The sequence below is a fragment of the Marmota flaviventris genome, chromosome 4 (genome assembly GCF_047511675.1).
Source record: "Marmota flaviventris isolate mMarFla1 chromosome 4, mMarFla1.hap1, whole genome shotgun sequence".
Taxonomy (NCBI): domain Eukaryota; kingdom Metazoa; phylum Chordata; class Mammalia; order Rodentia; family Sciuridae; genus Marmota; species Marmota flaviventris.
In genome coordinates, this window is record NC_092501.1 from 50,048,325 (window position 1) to 50,062,482 (window position 14,158).

Genomic DNA, 14,158 nt, shown 5'->3' on the forward strand with positions numbered 1-14,158 from the left:
AGAAAAAAAGAAAAAGGTTATTGAACAACTTCTCAATGTGACTATAAGGTCTTAAGGAGCCTAAAGCTTCTTTTCTCCTAATTTGTTATTTAAAATTCGGAGACAGGGCTGACACATGCTGTAGTGTGGATGAAACTTGAAAACAGGCTAAAACAAGAAAGTCACAAAAGGCTACACATGATATGTTCTAATTATAAGAAATGTCCAGAGACTTACCTGTACATAGAAATAGTAAGTAGATTCAGGGCTACCTGGAGCTGAGGGGTTGGGGAGAGAAAGGGAATGATTGTTCATGTGTTTGTGGTTTCTTTGTGAGGTGATGAAAGTGTCCTAAATTTGGGGCTAGGTGTAGCTAAGTGGCAGAGCACTTGCCTAATACGCATAAGGCCCTGGGTTCAATCCCCAGTGCTGCAGAAAAAAGTTCTAAAATCAATTGTGATGTTGCTTAACTCTGTGATATGCTAAAACCATCCAGTTGTGTACTTTAATTGAGTGAATTGTGTGACATATAAATTATATCTCAGTAGAACTGTTAGTTTGAAAATACCTCAGCAATTTCTCTCACTGTATCTGACTCAAAAGAGAGCTCAGATGTTTCCTGCTGGGAAGGAGAGTAGACTCAATAAGAGTGAGTGTGGAGAGGTGTGGCTATTGTGGGGTGCTGGGTAAGGAAAGACCCAGCGTAAGTGGAAATCAGGTTGAGTCCTGAGAAGAATGGGCCACAGAACATTTCAGAAGGAAGGATTCTGGTGAAAACGGAAACCACTTCAATGAAACCAGATTTCAGCAGAAAAGGCTGAGGTTAGCTTGAGAAGGGTGAAATTATGCTTTGAAACTGGTGGCTAAGTGTAGTCTCCTCACCTGGCCTGGGAATCTTTGAAGAGGGAGGACTTATCATTGAAGATACAGTTGAAATTCTGATACACAGTGCCTAGAAAACCAGCATCCCTGAAGTAGGGGACTTAAAAGGAGGACTGCTCTCCTTTCTCCCATTTGGGCCCTTCTATAAAGGAGTGTGTCCTAGTGCTGGACACAAGGACTTTGGAACCGACTTTGGAGCTGGCTCTCTGGGTTAGACAATGGCTGTTGGCATTTGCAGCTGCTTTGCCTTGTGCTGATCCCTCAATCGCTCTTTGCCTCCATTTTTTCTACTGTAAAATGAAGCTAAGAATCACACAGTACCTTCCTCATAAGTTTGTAGAGAGAATTAAATCAGACAAAATTGAAACTACATTTACATTTTGGGGAGAGAAAGGGAATGATAGTTCATGTGTTTGTGGTTTCTTTGTGAGGTGATGAAAGTGTCCTAAATTTGGGGCTGGGTGTGTAGCTAAGTGGCAGAGCACTTGCCTAATATGCACAAGGCCCTGGTTCAATCCCCAGTACTGCAGAAAAAATTTCTAAAATCAATTGTGATGTTGCTTAACTCTGTGATGTGCTAAAACCACCCAATTGTGTACTTTAATTGAGTGAATTGTATGGTATATGGTGCATGGTCATAGTGAGCACTAAATGGATTGCTGAAGACGTGGCTGGTGTGTAGCCAGCCCTCAGTTGGCTCTAAGATTCAAGGAAAAGATGGCAACTTCCCACATGGAGGTGGTGATTGGGAAATGGTCTGAAGATTGTTAGCTGCCTCATTGCTCAACTTGCAGTGGGGCTCATACTTCCTGTTTTCAGTGTCTGGGAGCTCTGATGCTGGAGCTCCTCAAGTCTGGACAAGATCTTCTTGGCCCCTGGAGGGAGAAATACAAAAGCTGAATAGCAACTCAGGCTGGGCTGGGTCCCTTAACTTCAAATCATGCCTTTACTTTCCTAGCAAATTTCTGCTCCCACAAAACAGTACAATCCTAGGATGGGACAGAGAGAAGGAAGCTTTCCAGGAAGTTCCCTTTTAATTCTATAGACATTTAGTTGTCTTTGAAATAGCAACAGCATTGGTACTTTTATTAGGTGGCAGGATTGTACTAAGAGACTTGGGAACTCATGAATATTTATAACAATCCTTGGAGGTAATTATTGCCTCTTTTTTTACAGTGGAGGAAACTGAGCCACAAAGAAGTTACTGGCCTATCCCAAGTCATATGGCTAGTATTAGAAGAAAGATTATAATCTAACCTACTTAACTCCAAATCAGTATTCTGAACTGCTGCAGCATCCCATTTGAATCAACATCCTGGATGATGGGTATTAAAAGCTGAATATCTGGGTTCTTTTTTTTTTAATCTTTATTTTGTTTATTTATTTTTATGTGGTGTTGAGGATCGAACCCAGGGTCTCACACATGTGAGGCGAGCGCTCTACCACTGAGCCACAACCCCAGCCCTACTCTGGGTTCTTGACCTCCAGAGATCCACAGAATTCCCATACCTTGTGCCTTCAAAATTCTACTCAGAAAATTGGCTATTTATGCAGAGAAGTCATGCTGACCATATCTTGAATTTTTCTCAGCCCTTCATATATTCTGACCAATTATTCCCAAAGGTTTTTATCTCAGTCAGAGGTACATATCAGAAACACCTGGGGAGTTTTCCTAAAATCACAAGCTCTGGCAACAGCCGTGACCTGAATCACAAACTCTGCAGGTGGGGCATAGGTGTGTATATATTTTTAAAAGGTTTTCAGGTGACTTGCCTTAGAAACACTGCCAAAATCCATTAACATGACTTAGAAATTTCAACATTTTGACATCCAATTATTTCTCTCAGATTGCCTCTATATCCCAGTTCCTCAGAACCTGATGTTTGGTTCAAAATGTGTGGTCACCCCCATTAGAACACCACCCAGCATTGGATCCTGAGCCTCTTGATCTTAGGGACAGCAATGACTTGCCCTGAGCTACATTAACACAGAGAAAATTCAGTCCCAGCCTCATATGCACACGTTAGGAAATTCTGTTTTCTGTTCCCTAAATGCCACTGGCTCAAGCTGGTGTTTTGGATCAGCAATTTTCACTCATGCAAGTGTTCTTCTTGGTTGAGGCCAGTTAAAGTATTGTTATGCACAGAATATAGAGAATGTAAAGAGGACCTCTGGGGAGGGTAGTCCAAGATGTGCATTGCACAAAGGCATCAGGCTGAGGAGGCAATCAGGAACCAAAACAGCCTGCACACCACTTACCAAGCCATGAGTCTCTGACTTGGGGCACTGTGTTGTGCCTTATGAGCTATAGAGAACCTGTCCTACAACTCTCCTAACGTCTTCCTATCTCACATTAATCTGAGATGCTCCATTAACACACTGAGAAAACTCAGCACCAATCCCTCACACAGATGGTTTTCTGTTCCTCATATGCCATAGATTCACATTGGCATTTTGGATCAGTTTTCATTCTTGAAGGTTCTTGGTTGAGGTCAACCCAAAAGCTGTCCACCTAAGCCCTAAAAGAAACTTCAGGATAGTCACCTTCATCATTTTTTCCCTTTTATTCTACCCACCAACTTCCCATATAAGACCAAGGAGAAGCCAAAGTTTTCAGAAAAATGACTTTTTATTGATCACATTTATTCACAATTATAAAAAATAGATATAAATAAAAATAGTGGAATATAATTATTAAATATTCAGTATACAGGTGTGATCCTTACCCCACCCAGTGAGGATTGAATAAACTAGACTGAAAGGTCAGAAGGAATAATTGGCCAGAAAGAGAGCTCTACATGGAAGTAAAACAGATATTTAGTGCTGGTCATGGGTCATACCCAAGGATAATACATTCACAAGCATCATCATGTGGAGACCCAAGAAGCGTCAGGAGTGACCCACAACCTCTCTAGACAAACTACTCTGTGTGGCATCACAGTCCACAGTTTAGGGAATTATCTAGACTTCTAGTCAGACTCAGGAACACACCAGCTCTTACTCACACTTACACTTACGGCTGGTGCACAAGTACACACATATATACATATATATAAAACTTTCTGATCCATTCATGGAATGTCAGAGCTTTTCCTCAAGTCATTAGTGTCTCTACTCCCCAAACAACTGTTCCCACATTGGCCAAGCTCTCTCAAGAGACCTCAGCTGTTACACTTCCTAGTTAGGAAATTATTCATTTCCCAATAGCAGGCCTCATGAATGACCCTGTTAGGGGGAGCCAGCTCTCCTCCTACGCATGCACAGGAGATGTCATTTTTAACTCCAGGAGGATAGTCCATAAAAAGACAATTTCTAGTCAATACCATCCTGAGTCAGGATCACCTCTCCATCCTTGCCAGGGGAGTCTGGGCAGCCAGCACCCAGGCCTGTGACTGAGAGTAAAGCTATTGTTGCTCAGCTTGTTGGGCAGCACAAGCAAAAGCATCTCTGCAGAGCCTGTTTTCCCCAGTCTCTTCCTTACAGCTGCTGGAGATGACCGTACTGCAGAAATGATGGTCAGCATGGGAGTGGGGAACCTATTTCTTTTCTCCCTAGGCTTCCTGGGGGCCCTCAGAGGGCTAGGCCATTCTCTTCCCCAATGTGGGTGTGGATCCAGGGCAGGAACTGTGAGACCCTTGTGTAGACACCTGGCTTGTTCTTCAAAGCACATCCACTGCCCCAGCTCACAATGCCAGTCAGAGTCAGTCGGCCTTGGGTGGAGCAGATGAGGGGCCCTCCAGAGTCTCCCTGGAAAGCCAAAGACACAAGAAATGAGCCCTGGAAGTAATGAATAGGGGGCTTTCTGATCCCACCACCCAACCATGTCTGACAGAATAGGGAGAGGCTCCTGAAGTCAAACTCCTAAGTGACTTTTTCATATCCTACCATATCAACTTTAAAATCCTTTATTTGGCTTTCAAAGCCCTGTCATCTGTTGCCTTTCCATCCGTGCTCCTAGACCCTGCTTCTCCTCCCCATCTTGGAATATTCCACACTCAGTCTGAGTTTTGTACCTTTTTTATCCTTTTTTCCCTCTACCTATTTAAATCCTTATCAAGTCACATTCTCTTTAAAGCTTCTCCTGCCTCTCCTAAATACTGGGTATTTTGTAATTCACACTGCATGCATCCTGAGCATGGAGTTACACTGCCTTCTACTAGTGCCTTTTTCTAATGATGTTAGTGCCTAGCACAGAGCCAGGCTCATGCCAAATGTTTGGGGTACACAAAAGCATTGCTTTAATCTCCCCAAAGACCTGAGCTCCTTATTCTGATTTCCTATGTAAGGACTTCCCAAAGTTGATGAAGCCAGACTCAGGAGCACTGGGGAGATTTGGGGGTAATGGAAAGGGTTGCTTCGAAATCTTACCTGACAGGAATCTGTTTCCCACTGTGGGTCAGCAGCACACAGCATGTTGGTGGTGACTTCAGAGCCATAGTAGTGGGGCTGCTGACACTGCTGGTGGGAAATCAGCTTCACAACAGTCATTTTTAAATTCTTTGAATATGAATAGTCAGCTAGATGGAGGAAAAAGCAAGGAGTTTGCATTAAGATGTGTCTCTCTGGGAACCTGCCAAGAAGGGGACCAACAAAAATGTCCCTACTAGGGAAAACTCTTATTCTTTTTCTATCCCAATCTAAGTCTTTACTCCACCCGTAGCCACTAATCCCTCATCTATTTACCTTTGTGGCCCATCACTCCCTAAACAATGCTTCCCTCTCCATCCCTGGATCATCTGCCACACGCATTGTACTCCCATCTCCAGTCTTCCCTTGATCATGTTGCAATCACTTCAACTTCTCAACACTCTCCTAGGAGCCCCCTCAGTCAGCTCCAAATGTTACTTACTAGGATTCTCTTTTCCAAAGCCAGTGATCTCGCAGCTTGTGTCAAATTGGGCGTCACCATGGCTAGGGGGCAGGCAGATGGTCTGTATGGACCGGGATGGCTGTGCACACTGGCCCATGCTGGAACGGATCTTCAGCAAGGCTGGGGGAAGAAAAGAGTCACAGGATAAAGATCACCACTTAGTCAAGTGGTTACCATCTCTCTCCCCTCCAAATGCTGAGGGAGTGGCTATGTATATCTCTAGGTAAGTTAGGGTTATAAGCTATACAGGAAAGTCTGCTGATTACTTGTCACCAGGAAGCCTCTCTGCTCCATACTCCAAGGAATTCATTTTAGCTACTGATCAAGGCTTAGACAGCTAGGGCTACTGCATTATAGCTGCACAGATTGTTTTCTGCAAAAAGCCCTACTGAGGGAGCCAAGCTAAAATCCAGCTCAAGGCTCTACTCTCCAAATTCTATATCCTGATACAGACAGAAGCTGCATCCATCCTAATTTGTACAAACAAGATATTCCCAGACCAAGCCATAGGTCCATAGAGCTGTTTCCATTCAGAAGAGGCTTTGGGGTCTCTGTAGAGGAGCACCAGATCCTTCAAATATTTCATCTTGAACTCTTTTCCACCATTCCCTGTTGTATAGGCAGGGATTTCAAATTCCTCCACAACTTCAACCTCCACTTAGCTCTTTCCCTGGACCTCTCTTCCCCTCTGGCCATTATTATTTTCACTCACCAATATCATTGTGGTGAGCCAGGCTGTCAGCACTATAGTCTTCATGCAGGATGAGCTGTTCCACTTCAAACTTCATCTCCCCGAGGGTATTGGAGTTAAGCCTTGACTGACCCAGGTAGACAATATAGTCCTGCTTCTGTTGGTGATTACTGTAGGAGATAACATGCATCAGACAGCCTGATCCCATGAAATTCTGTCATTTCCCCTTCCACATCACAGAGGCCTCAAAACATAACTTATCCCCAAGGCCATGAGCCACATGGAAAAAGGCTGAAGGGAAGAATAGAAATTGAATCCTCTGCAGGGAAGAAGAAAGGGATATGTTTGGTTTGGGGCAGGAGAGTCAAAGAGGAGAGACAAAGGAACGTACATGAAACAGTGTGTGGCACTGACTACCCAGCAAGGACTGATGAGGCTTCCTCCACACACATAAGTGACAGAGCCTCCCCGGTGCCTCCGGTAGATGGCTGCAAACCAGGGTTGGTTCTCAATGATGGTAGCTTCTCCACCGATAATCTTAAAACGAGGCCTCAGAGCCTTCTGGCCACACTGAAACTTTAGTTGGCCTGGAGGAAAAAGAAATGAATGTCTTGGGGAGGCAAGAAGAATAAAGTATCTTACTCAGGCAGGCCTCCTTCCTTAACCCCGCTGGATAGAGATAGGGGACATATTAATTTGTCCCCTTCCCCTCCACTGTCATAAGCAATCAGTGACACTTACCACCAGAGCAGTCTTGCACCATGCACTCTTGGACAAACTGCTTTAGGCCAATCTGCACATAGCACCAGGGCCGTCTCTGGTTGTCTGGGTTCCTGGCAACACAGAGGGGCAAAGGATGTCATTCCAACCCAGACTACCTTCCCTGAATCCTCCCTTCTAGGCAAGACTCAACCAGAGACCTGGCTTTTCTCATGCTGTGGCTAGCACTCTGAGAGCAGAAGAGATGGTAACAAGGGTTTCTGAGAGGTAATGGGAAGAAATCCTGGTTTTTGTTGCCCCCTCCTCACCTGCAGTAATTATGCTTCCCCAGGCCCAGGTGAACAGCATCAGGTCTATGGGCATGATATGTTTTCTGAAGAACAGTGGGAGAGTTCCAGTCCAGGCAGGGCCGGCCCTTGGTGTCAGTATTGGCCTTTCCTCGGTATAAGTGACCATTCCCCTCATAGCAAGTTTTTGATGTATCTATAATGGATGTGAAGATGAGAGAATATTAAAATGGGTAGAAATACAGGCATTTTCAAGATGACATGTTTCAGACCTGGCAGATGACACTGGAAATGGTTTCATTCTATCCCCCTACCTCACATTTGTATAATCACTGTTTCATGAGAGTGTGTGTGTGTGTGTGTGTGTGTGTGTGTGCGTATGTATGTGTGTGTGTGAGAGAGAGAGAAAGAGAGAGAGAAAAAGAGAGAGAGATTGACTGTGTATACCATACAGCAATGAACATGTCACCTGCCCCACCTCCAGCAAGTAGCTTCTGTCTGCTCCCGCAACCCATTCATCTATCTCTTCCTGCCCTGAAATCTCTGGTGCCTCCTTCTTCCCAGTTAGAATCAGAATCTCCATACCTATTTCACAGTGCTCCCCTTGGAATTTCTTTGGGCAGATACATCGCCGAATGTTGGAGAAATACTTGTAGGACACACATGTTCCACCATTCAGACAGCCACAGTTTGCTGAAGGGCACAAAGGTGGGGTAAGCAATGAGCCTGAGAGAAGCCAGTCCTGCAGCAGAGGCAGGGAGGGGCTGCCCCCTACAGCTTTCCAAGATGTGTGTGCAGCCAACTATTGTGCAAGGGATAGATACTCACATGCATCTGATGCTTGAAGTTCATGCCTGCCCTGCAAGAGACACACGTGGTCACTTAAGGTCCCATGCATTGGGACTCCAGGATAAGGATAAACTAGTCCCAATACCAAAATCCACTCTTCCCTCCAACTCCTCTGTCCTCACCCTGTTCATATCTAACCAATTCTCAAATGAAAGACTATGAGTGTTTTTGCAGGGAGAAATAGATTGACTCAAATAAGTTTCACGTACATATGCCCCCAGGATAGGGCGGTTCCTGAAGTTTCTTCTTCCCTGACCTGAGAGTATGAACCCCCTTGGTTCTCAAGGGCCCCACTGACACACTGCTCTATTTCTCCGGGAGAGTCTGGCCTTGCTGTTGATGGAATCCGGAGGACTACAGCTATCTATGCAATTCCTCTCTTCCCCTGGCACTGTTCAGGGGTCCTACACGCCTCTCCTGCGACAGTCACAACAGGGTAACCACTCACTTCGGTGTCGCTCACGATCAGGGCGCAGTGAAGCAGGCACGCCAGCAGGACTCTCATAGTGGAGAAGTTGCTCTAGACAATGGTTCTGCAAAAGGAGGAGAAGTCAGGGCAGGAAGCAGAGGGGCGAGAAGGCGCGTTGAGTGGCTTACTGCAGCTTAGAGGGGGGGACCCCGGGTGCCCTGCGGGGTGAGTCAACTTTGACCAGGCTCCCCAGGCCGGGTAGTCTCTTCTTTCTGGGGTATCCAGGCTCTAGGAGCAGCCTGCATCGACACCCGCTGAGGTAGGCTTGGGACACAAGCTGTGACCCGGCTCGCCGCAGCTGCAAAGCCGAGGCTACCCGAGGTCAGGGGAAGGGAGTTGCGCAGGAGTCGGGGCTGCAGCGCTTCTGGCCCCGCGCTGTTAAGGCGAGCAGCACTCACCGGTGGCTGCGGCTGAAGGGCGCGGGCGGGTACTGCAGGGACGGCTTTACACCGCTAGGCTCTGGGGCTCTAGCCTCGGTGCTGTGCTGCTGGCTGGCAGTGCCGGCCCCTATATTAGGACCCGCCCCAGCCCTGGCCCCGCCCCGCGCTCGGATTGCCCGCTCCACCCCCTCCCCTAGCCTTCCCTGCCCTGGTACCCGCTGTGACCCGGGCCCCGCTGCTTCTGCCACTTTGACAAAGAATAGGGGCCAAAGCTGTCTCAAGCGCTGAGGACGAACTGAGTTTGGACTGAAAGTTCGAGAGACGTGTAAATTCTTCTCCCCTCCTCCCATTCACCTGGCCCTGGGCCCCGCCCGAGTGCTGCGTCCCACTAACTGCAGAGAGGGAAGGGCACCTGTATTCTCCAAGCCCCCACCTCCCTAGAGAGTGATTCAGACCCTTGATTCAAGGGGCATAGTCCGCCGCTCTTATAGTCTCTGCCAATGAGAAAAACGTACCTGACACAAGCTAACTGAAACAGACACAAAATCACCTGAAAAGAGGGATAGCCTCCATCGAATGCTGATCCCCAGATATCACCAATACAGCCTCCCCAAACACCACCAACTCAACCAGTCACAATAAAGCTGGATTTGTTTCTCACCTTAGTAAGGGAGTTTAGTATTGCTATCAAAGAGGGAAATGCAAGGTCAAATTTATTGAAAATTTGCTGTTTGGTTTGAAGTTCTTCTTTGAAGAGGGGGAGTTGAAAGCATGATAAGGATTAAATAGGGGTCATGATATGATATTATAGGATTGTGGGAACAAAATCTGAGGCCACAAACTATTGAAGCTTCTTGTTGAAGTGTTGATGGATTTTTAGCAAGTTCCTATAATGAACAATCCATTTATTTGCCTGGGAAAGAATAAAGTTATTTAATAAGACAGTGGAATAGGGCTGGGGATGTGGCTCAAGCAGTAGCGTGTTCGCCTGGCATGCGCAGGGCCCTGGGTTTGATCCTCAGCACCACGTACAAATAAAGATGTTGTGTCCGCCAAAAACTAAAAAAAAAAAAAAAAATATTAAAAAAAAAAGACAGTGGAATAGTAAAACCTTATTGATGTAGACTGAAAATTGAGGAGGGATAGAAATTCTGATTTTACTTCAGAGTAGAGGAACTGGGGTCTGGATGACAAGATAAGAGGAAGATTTATTTTCCACTGTATGCCCTTTTGCACTTTAAAAATTTAAAAACACATCCCTGTACTATCCATTTCAAAAAGGTAATTACACATCTTAAAATGCATGTAGGTCTTGGTGTATAGTTCAGTGGTAGAGTGCTTTTCTAGCATGTGTGAGGTTCTTGGTTCAATTCCTAGAATTAAAAAATAATAATAAATAAAATGCATGTGTGTATAGTATTCTAGTGCATCATAGAGTGTTGTTTATATTAAGATTAAAAACAATTATTTTTGAAATAAAATTGGCCTCCAAAAAGATCATGTGTAAATGATTCCACTTGCCCTTTCTGCCTGAGGACAAGCACACACATTTGTGTACAGATGCAGGCACGTGTGTATGTGTGCTTATGCACATACACACTTACACAGAGAGGCCCCAGGCATAGTTGGAGGACTCTGTAGTTCAGTCACTTTCATCTTTCTTTCCTAGTGTCAGGACCTAGGGCTCAGAAGTCATTTTGATGCTACCCAGCTGGATTCATTACCTTCATAGGAGGGAGGAGCCTGAATCCCTGTCATTCCTTAGGGCTCAAGCCTCAGTTCCTTTTCCTGCCTCCACCTACAGCAATTTATTGCCTTGCAAACCTGGACATTGAGTCTGGATCAACACTTGAGAAATGCAGAATGAAAGTAGGGAGAGTGCCAGCGGGTAGGAAGGAGGAAGGCCCCTTTGCTCTGCTCCAGCCGGAGGCCTTATGGTGCCAACATCTGAATGGGGAAAGTACATAATTTTAGACAGGCAGGTGACCCATCATCCTCCAGGGTTAGCTTTTCTGTGCTCATTACTCTGCCAGCTTTCCATGGGACCACTGAGTCAAAAGTTCCAACCTCTCAGAGCCGGGATTGCTACTTCCTCTAGAAGACTGTGGCCAGTTTTGTTTAGATTTGAGAACCCATTAATTGTAAATAAACGTGATCAAAACGCAGAGATGTTGCAGCCTGAGGACTTAGCCCGAAACTCCTAGGTTAGTTATCAGGAAATTCCCAGCAGTCTGTCGTGATTCATGTTGCTCCCCCAGCAGCTCTCATGACTCTGAATTACTTGGCTGGAGGCCGTCATGCTGATTCTTTGAGAGAAGGATGACCTCATTTCCTCCTGGACAAACAGAGACCGTTATGCAGTGTGACGCCCTTCTCCCCACTCCTTCCCCCTGCCACCTCTTCACCTGGGTGAATAATTCTAGTACCTCGGACTCTTCATAGAACTGCCCTTTTACACTTGCTGATCTTGATTCCTTTGGAATCTCTGATCATCTTTTGGTCCGGCTTGTGGTAGATTTTCAGTTCTTTGAGAACAAAGAACATATCTTAAATATCTTTATATTTCCCCCAGCACTTTGTACATACTTTATTCATGTAGGCGCTTTATTGTGAATGAATCAGTGAATGAGTAGGAAAAGACAGCTTTGAGGCACCCCAGAAGGTTGCCTTCTCCTGCTCCTTTTTTTTTTCCCCTGTCATAGGGAGCAGTAGTGGCTTATACTATATTTTGTACAGTATTTCTGTCTTGTGCTTACAGGCACTTTGAGAACGATTCCTTTTTAAACTCACAACTGCCTTGTGATATAGACTGGGATTGTTATTCACATTTTGTAGACAAGAAAAACGAAGTATAGAGAAGATACATAGTTGATGAGTGACAAAGCACTAGAACCCAGGTCTTCTGACTCTTGTTCCTGTACTCTGTAGTTCGGTATCTCCATAAAGAGGCTGTGAAGAGAAGGACCATATGATATAATATTCAGCCAGCCAATGTAGGATGCTCCAGTTCAGATATCCAGCTCTAGCCCACTTATTGGCTTTGGAGACTTCCTTCCACAAAAACTGCTTGGACTTGGGCTGTGGTTGTGGCTCAGAGGAAGAACACTCGCCTAGTATGTGTGAGGCACTGGGTTCAATCCTCAGCACCACATAAAAATAAAATGAAGATATTGTGTTCACCTAAAACTAAAGTAAATAAATAAATATTAAGAAAAAACCTGCTTGGACTTGGGCTTTGAGCTCCTAGGATGCCCACTTTGTAATACAAGTTAGTTGCTTGCCTGAATTCCAGGAACTCACTTTTGTGGTCAAGACCATCTGAAGTTTCTGCTGAGGGTAAGAGAATATGGAACTGAATGCTATGATTTCATTAAATTTTTCCTGACTTCAAAAGGGAAGCCACCAACCCAACCTCTATTCTGAGGGGTCCAGACCTCCTGATTCTGATGTGGCAACATAGACTGATGAAGGGGCCCCTTTTTAGGAGCTGCTTATTAAAGAGCAAGAAGTTGGGCTCAGTGGTACATACTTGTAATCCCAGCAACTCTGGAGGCTGAGGCAGGAAGATCTCAAGTTCAAAGCCAGCCTCAGCAATTTAGTGAGGCCCTAAACAACTTGCCTCAAAATAAAGACTGCCTGCCTCAAAATGAAAACTTCTTTAAAAAGGGATTAGGATATGGCTGAGGGGTTAAGCGCCCTTTGAGTCAATCCCTGGTTAAAAAAAAAGGCAGGGGTGGGGGGCGCAGGCAGATGCCAAGTATGCAAGGAGGAGTAGATTATCTAAACATGGCCTTGGCCTTGAGACTATGCCCAGGAAATTTGGCCCCTTGAAAGACTATTTTCTCACCAGTTGGACACAAAGGGAAGTTCACATTGAGTCACAGGATATATTCCTGGGTTGCTATACTCAGAATATTCAGCATAGTACTATAGAAAGACCACAGTCAAGTTGAATGTTCTTAGAAAAGTCACTCTTTCGATCTCAGTTCTTCCACCTGCAAAATGAAACAATACAACACCCTGCCAGTACCTCACTGTAGATTGAATGAGATGATTATTTGTAAAAATGTCCATTCATGGCTGGGTACAGTGGTACATGCCTTAATCCCAGCAACTCAGAAGGCTGAGGCAGGAAGATCGCAAGTTCAAAGCCAGCTTCAGCAACTTAGTGAGAACCTAAGCAACTTTGAGAGATCCTGTCTCAAAACCAAAAAAGGTTGGGAATGTGGCTCAGTGATTAAGTGCCCCTTGGTTCAATCCCTGGTACCAAAAAAAAAAAAAAAGTGTCTGTTCCTTCCTTCATTCGGTATTTATGATGGAACTACTTTGTGCCAAGCAAAGTTCAAGACGCTAGGGATAGAAGGATGAACTTTGTGAATTGTAATTCCTACCCTTCTCTTCCTGTCTTTGTCTGTCTTGACCCAGAAGATCAGGCCTTGCTGGAGTCTATCTCAGGATTCCAGTTAAGTGAGGATGCTGTGTCCTTGGCCCATAGTTCCCAATAACTGGCAGCTGGGACAGACAGCTGCATGTGCTGCTCGCCCCCACAGCCCCAACTCCCACTCACCCCTTCCCTGCTGTCTATGGCTTTGAGCCACCTGAAATTCTGTTCTTTTCCTCTTATGCATGGGGTGAAGAGATCCCTCAGCAATCCTGGGGAAGGTACATGGAATGCTGGTCACATACTTACTTGAGTCTGAGGAACCCCTTCTTCCTGTGCATTTGGTGTAAAAGGTAAATTGCACTGACAACAAAACCCATGTCTGGGCCTGTAACATGATAGGGGAGGTGGTGGAGCTTCTGGGCCCCCAGAGGCCTGTGGAAAGGAGTGGAGAGAAGCCACATACTTGCTTCCTTACTCATGGAAAGCAAAGAGCTCAGGGCCTGGACCCTGAGGTTAACATGTTTCGTCAATAACACCATGAAGAAGGGACTAAGTTGGTTCTTCCAGCTTTGGCCTATGACCCCCTAAACTTCCTTGCCCTTTCAGGCCTTACCATCTCTGAGCAGATTTTCTAGCCCCACCAAGGT

At 45.4% G+C, this 14,158-nt stretch overlaps 1 protein-coding gene across 1 annotated transcript; it reads right to left on the reverse strand.

The window, feature by feature from the left end:
- Positions 1–3,471: 3,471 nt before the first annotated feature.
- On the reverse strand, positions 3,472–9,233 carry Plau (plasminogen activator, urokinase). The gene is made up of 11 exons (XM_071611150.1): positions 9,146–9,233; positions 8,727–8,811; positions 8,258–8,288; positions 8,015–8,122; positions 7,451–7,625; positions 7,164–7,255; positions 6,814–7,009; positions 6,444–6,592; positions 5,711–5,851; positions 5,230–5,378; positions 3,472–4,608 (listed from the first exon to the last, which is right to left on the reverse strand). Exons 2-11 carry the CDS (start codon positions 8,781–8,783, stop codon positions 4,432–4,434), a joined length of 1,275 nt encoding a protein of 424 aa, XP_071467251.1. The 5' UTR covers positions 8,784–8,811; positions 9,146–9,233; the 3' UTR covers positions 3,472–4,431.
- Positions 9,234–14,158: the final 4,925 nt, after the last annotated feature.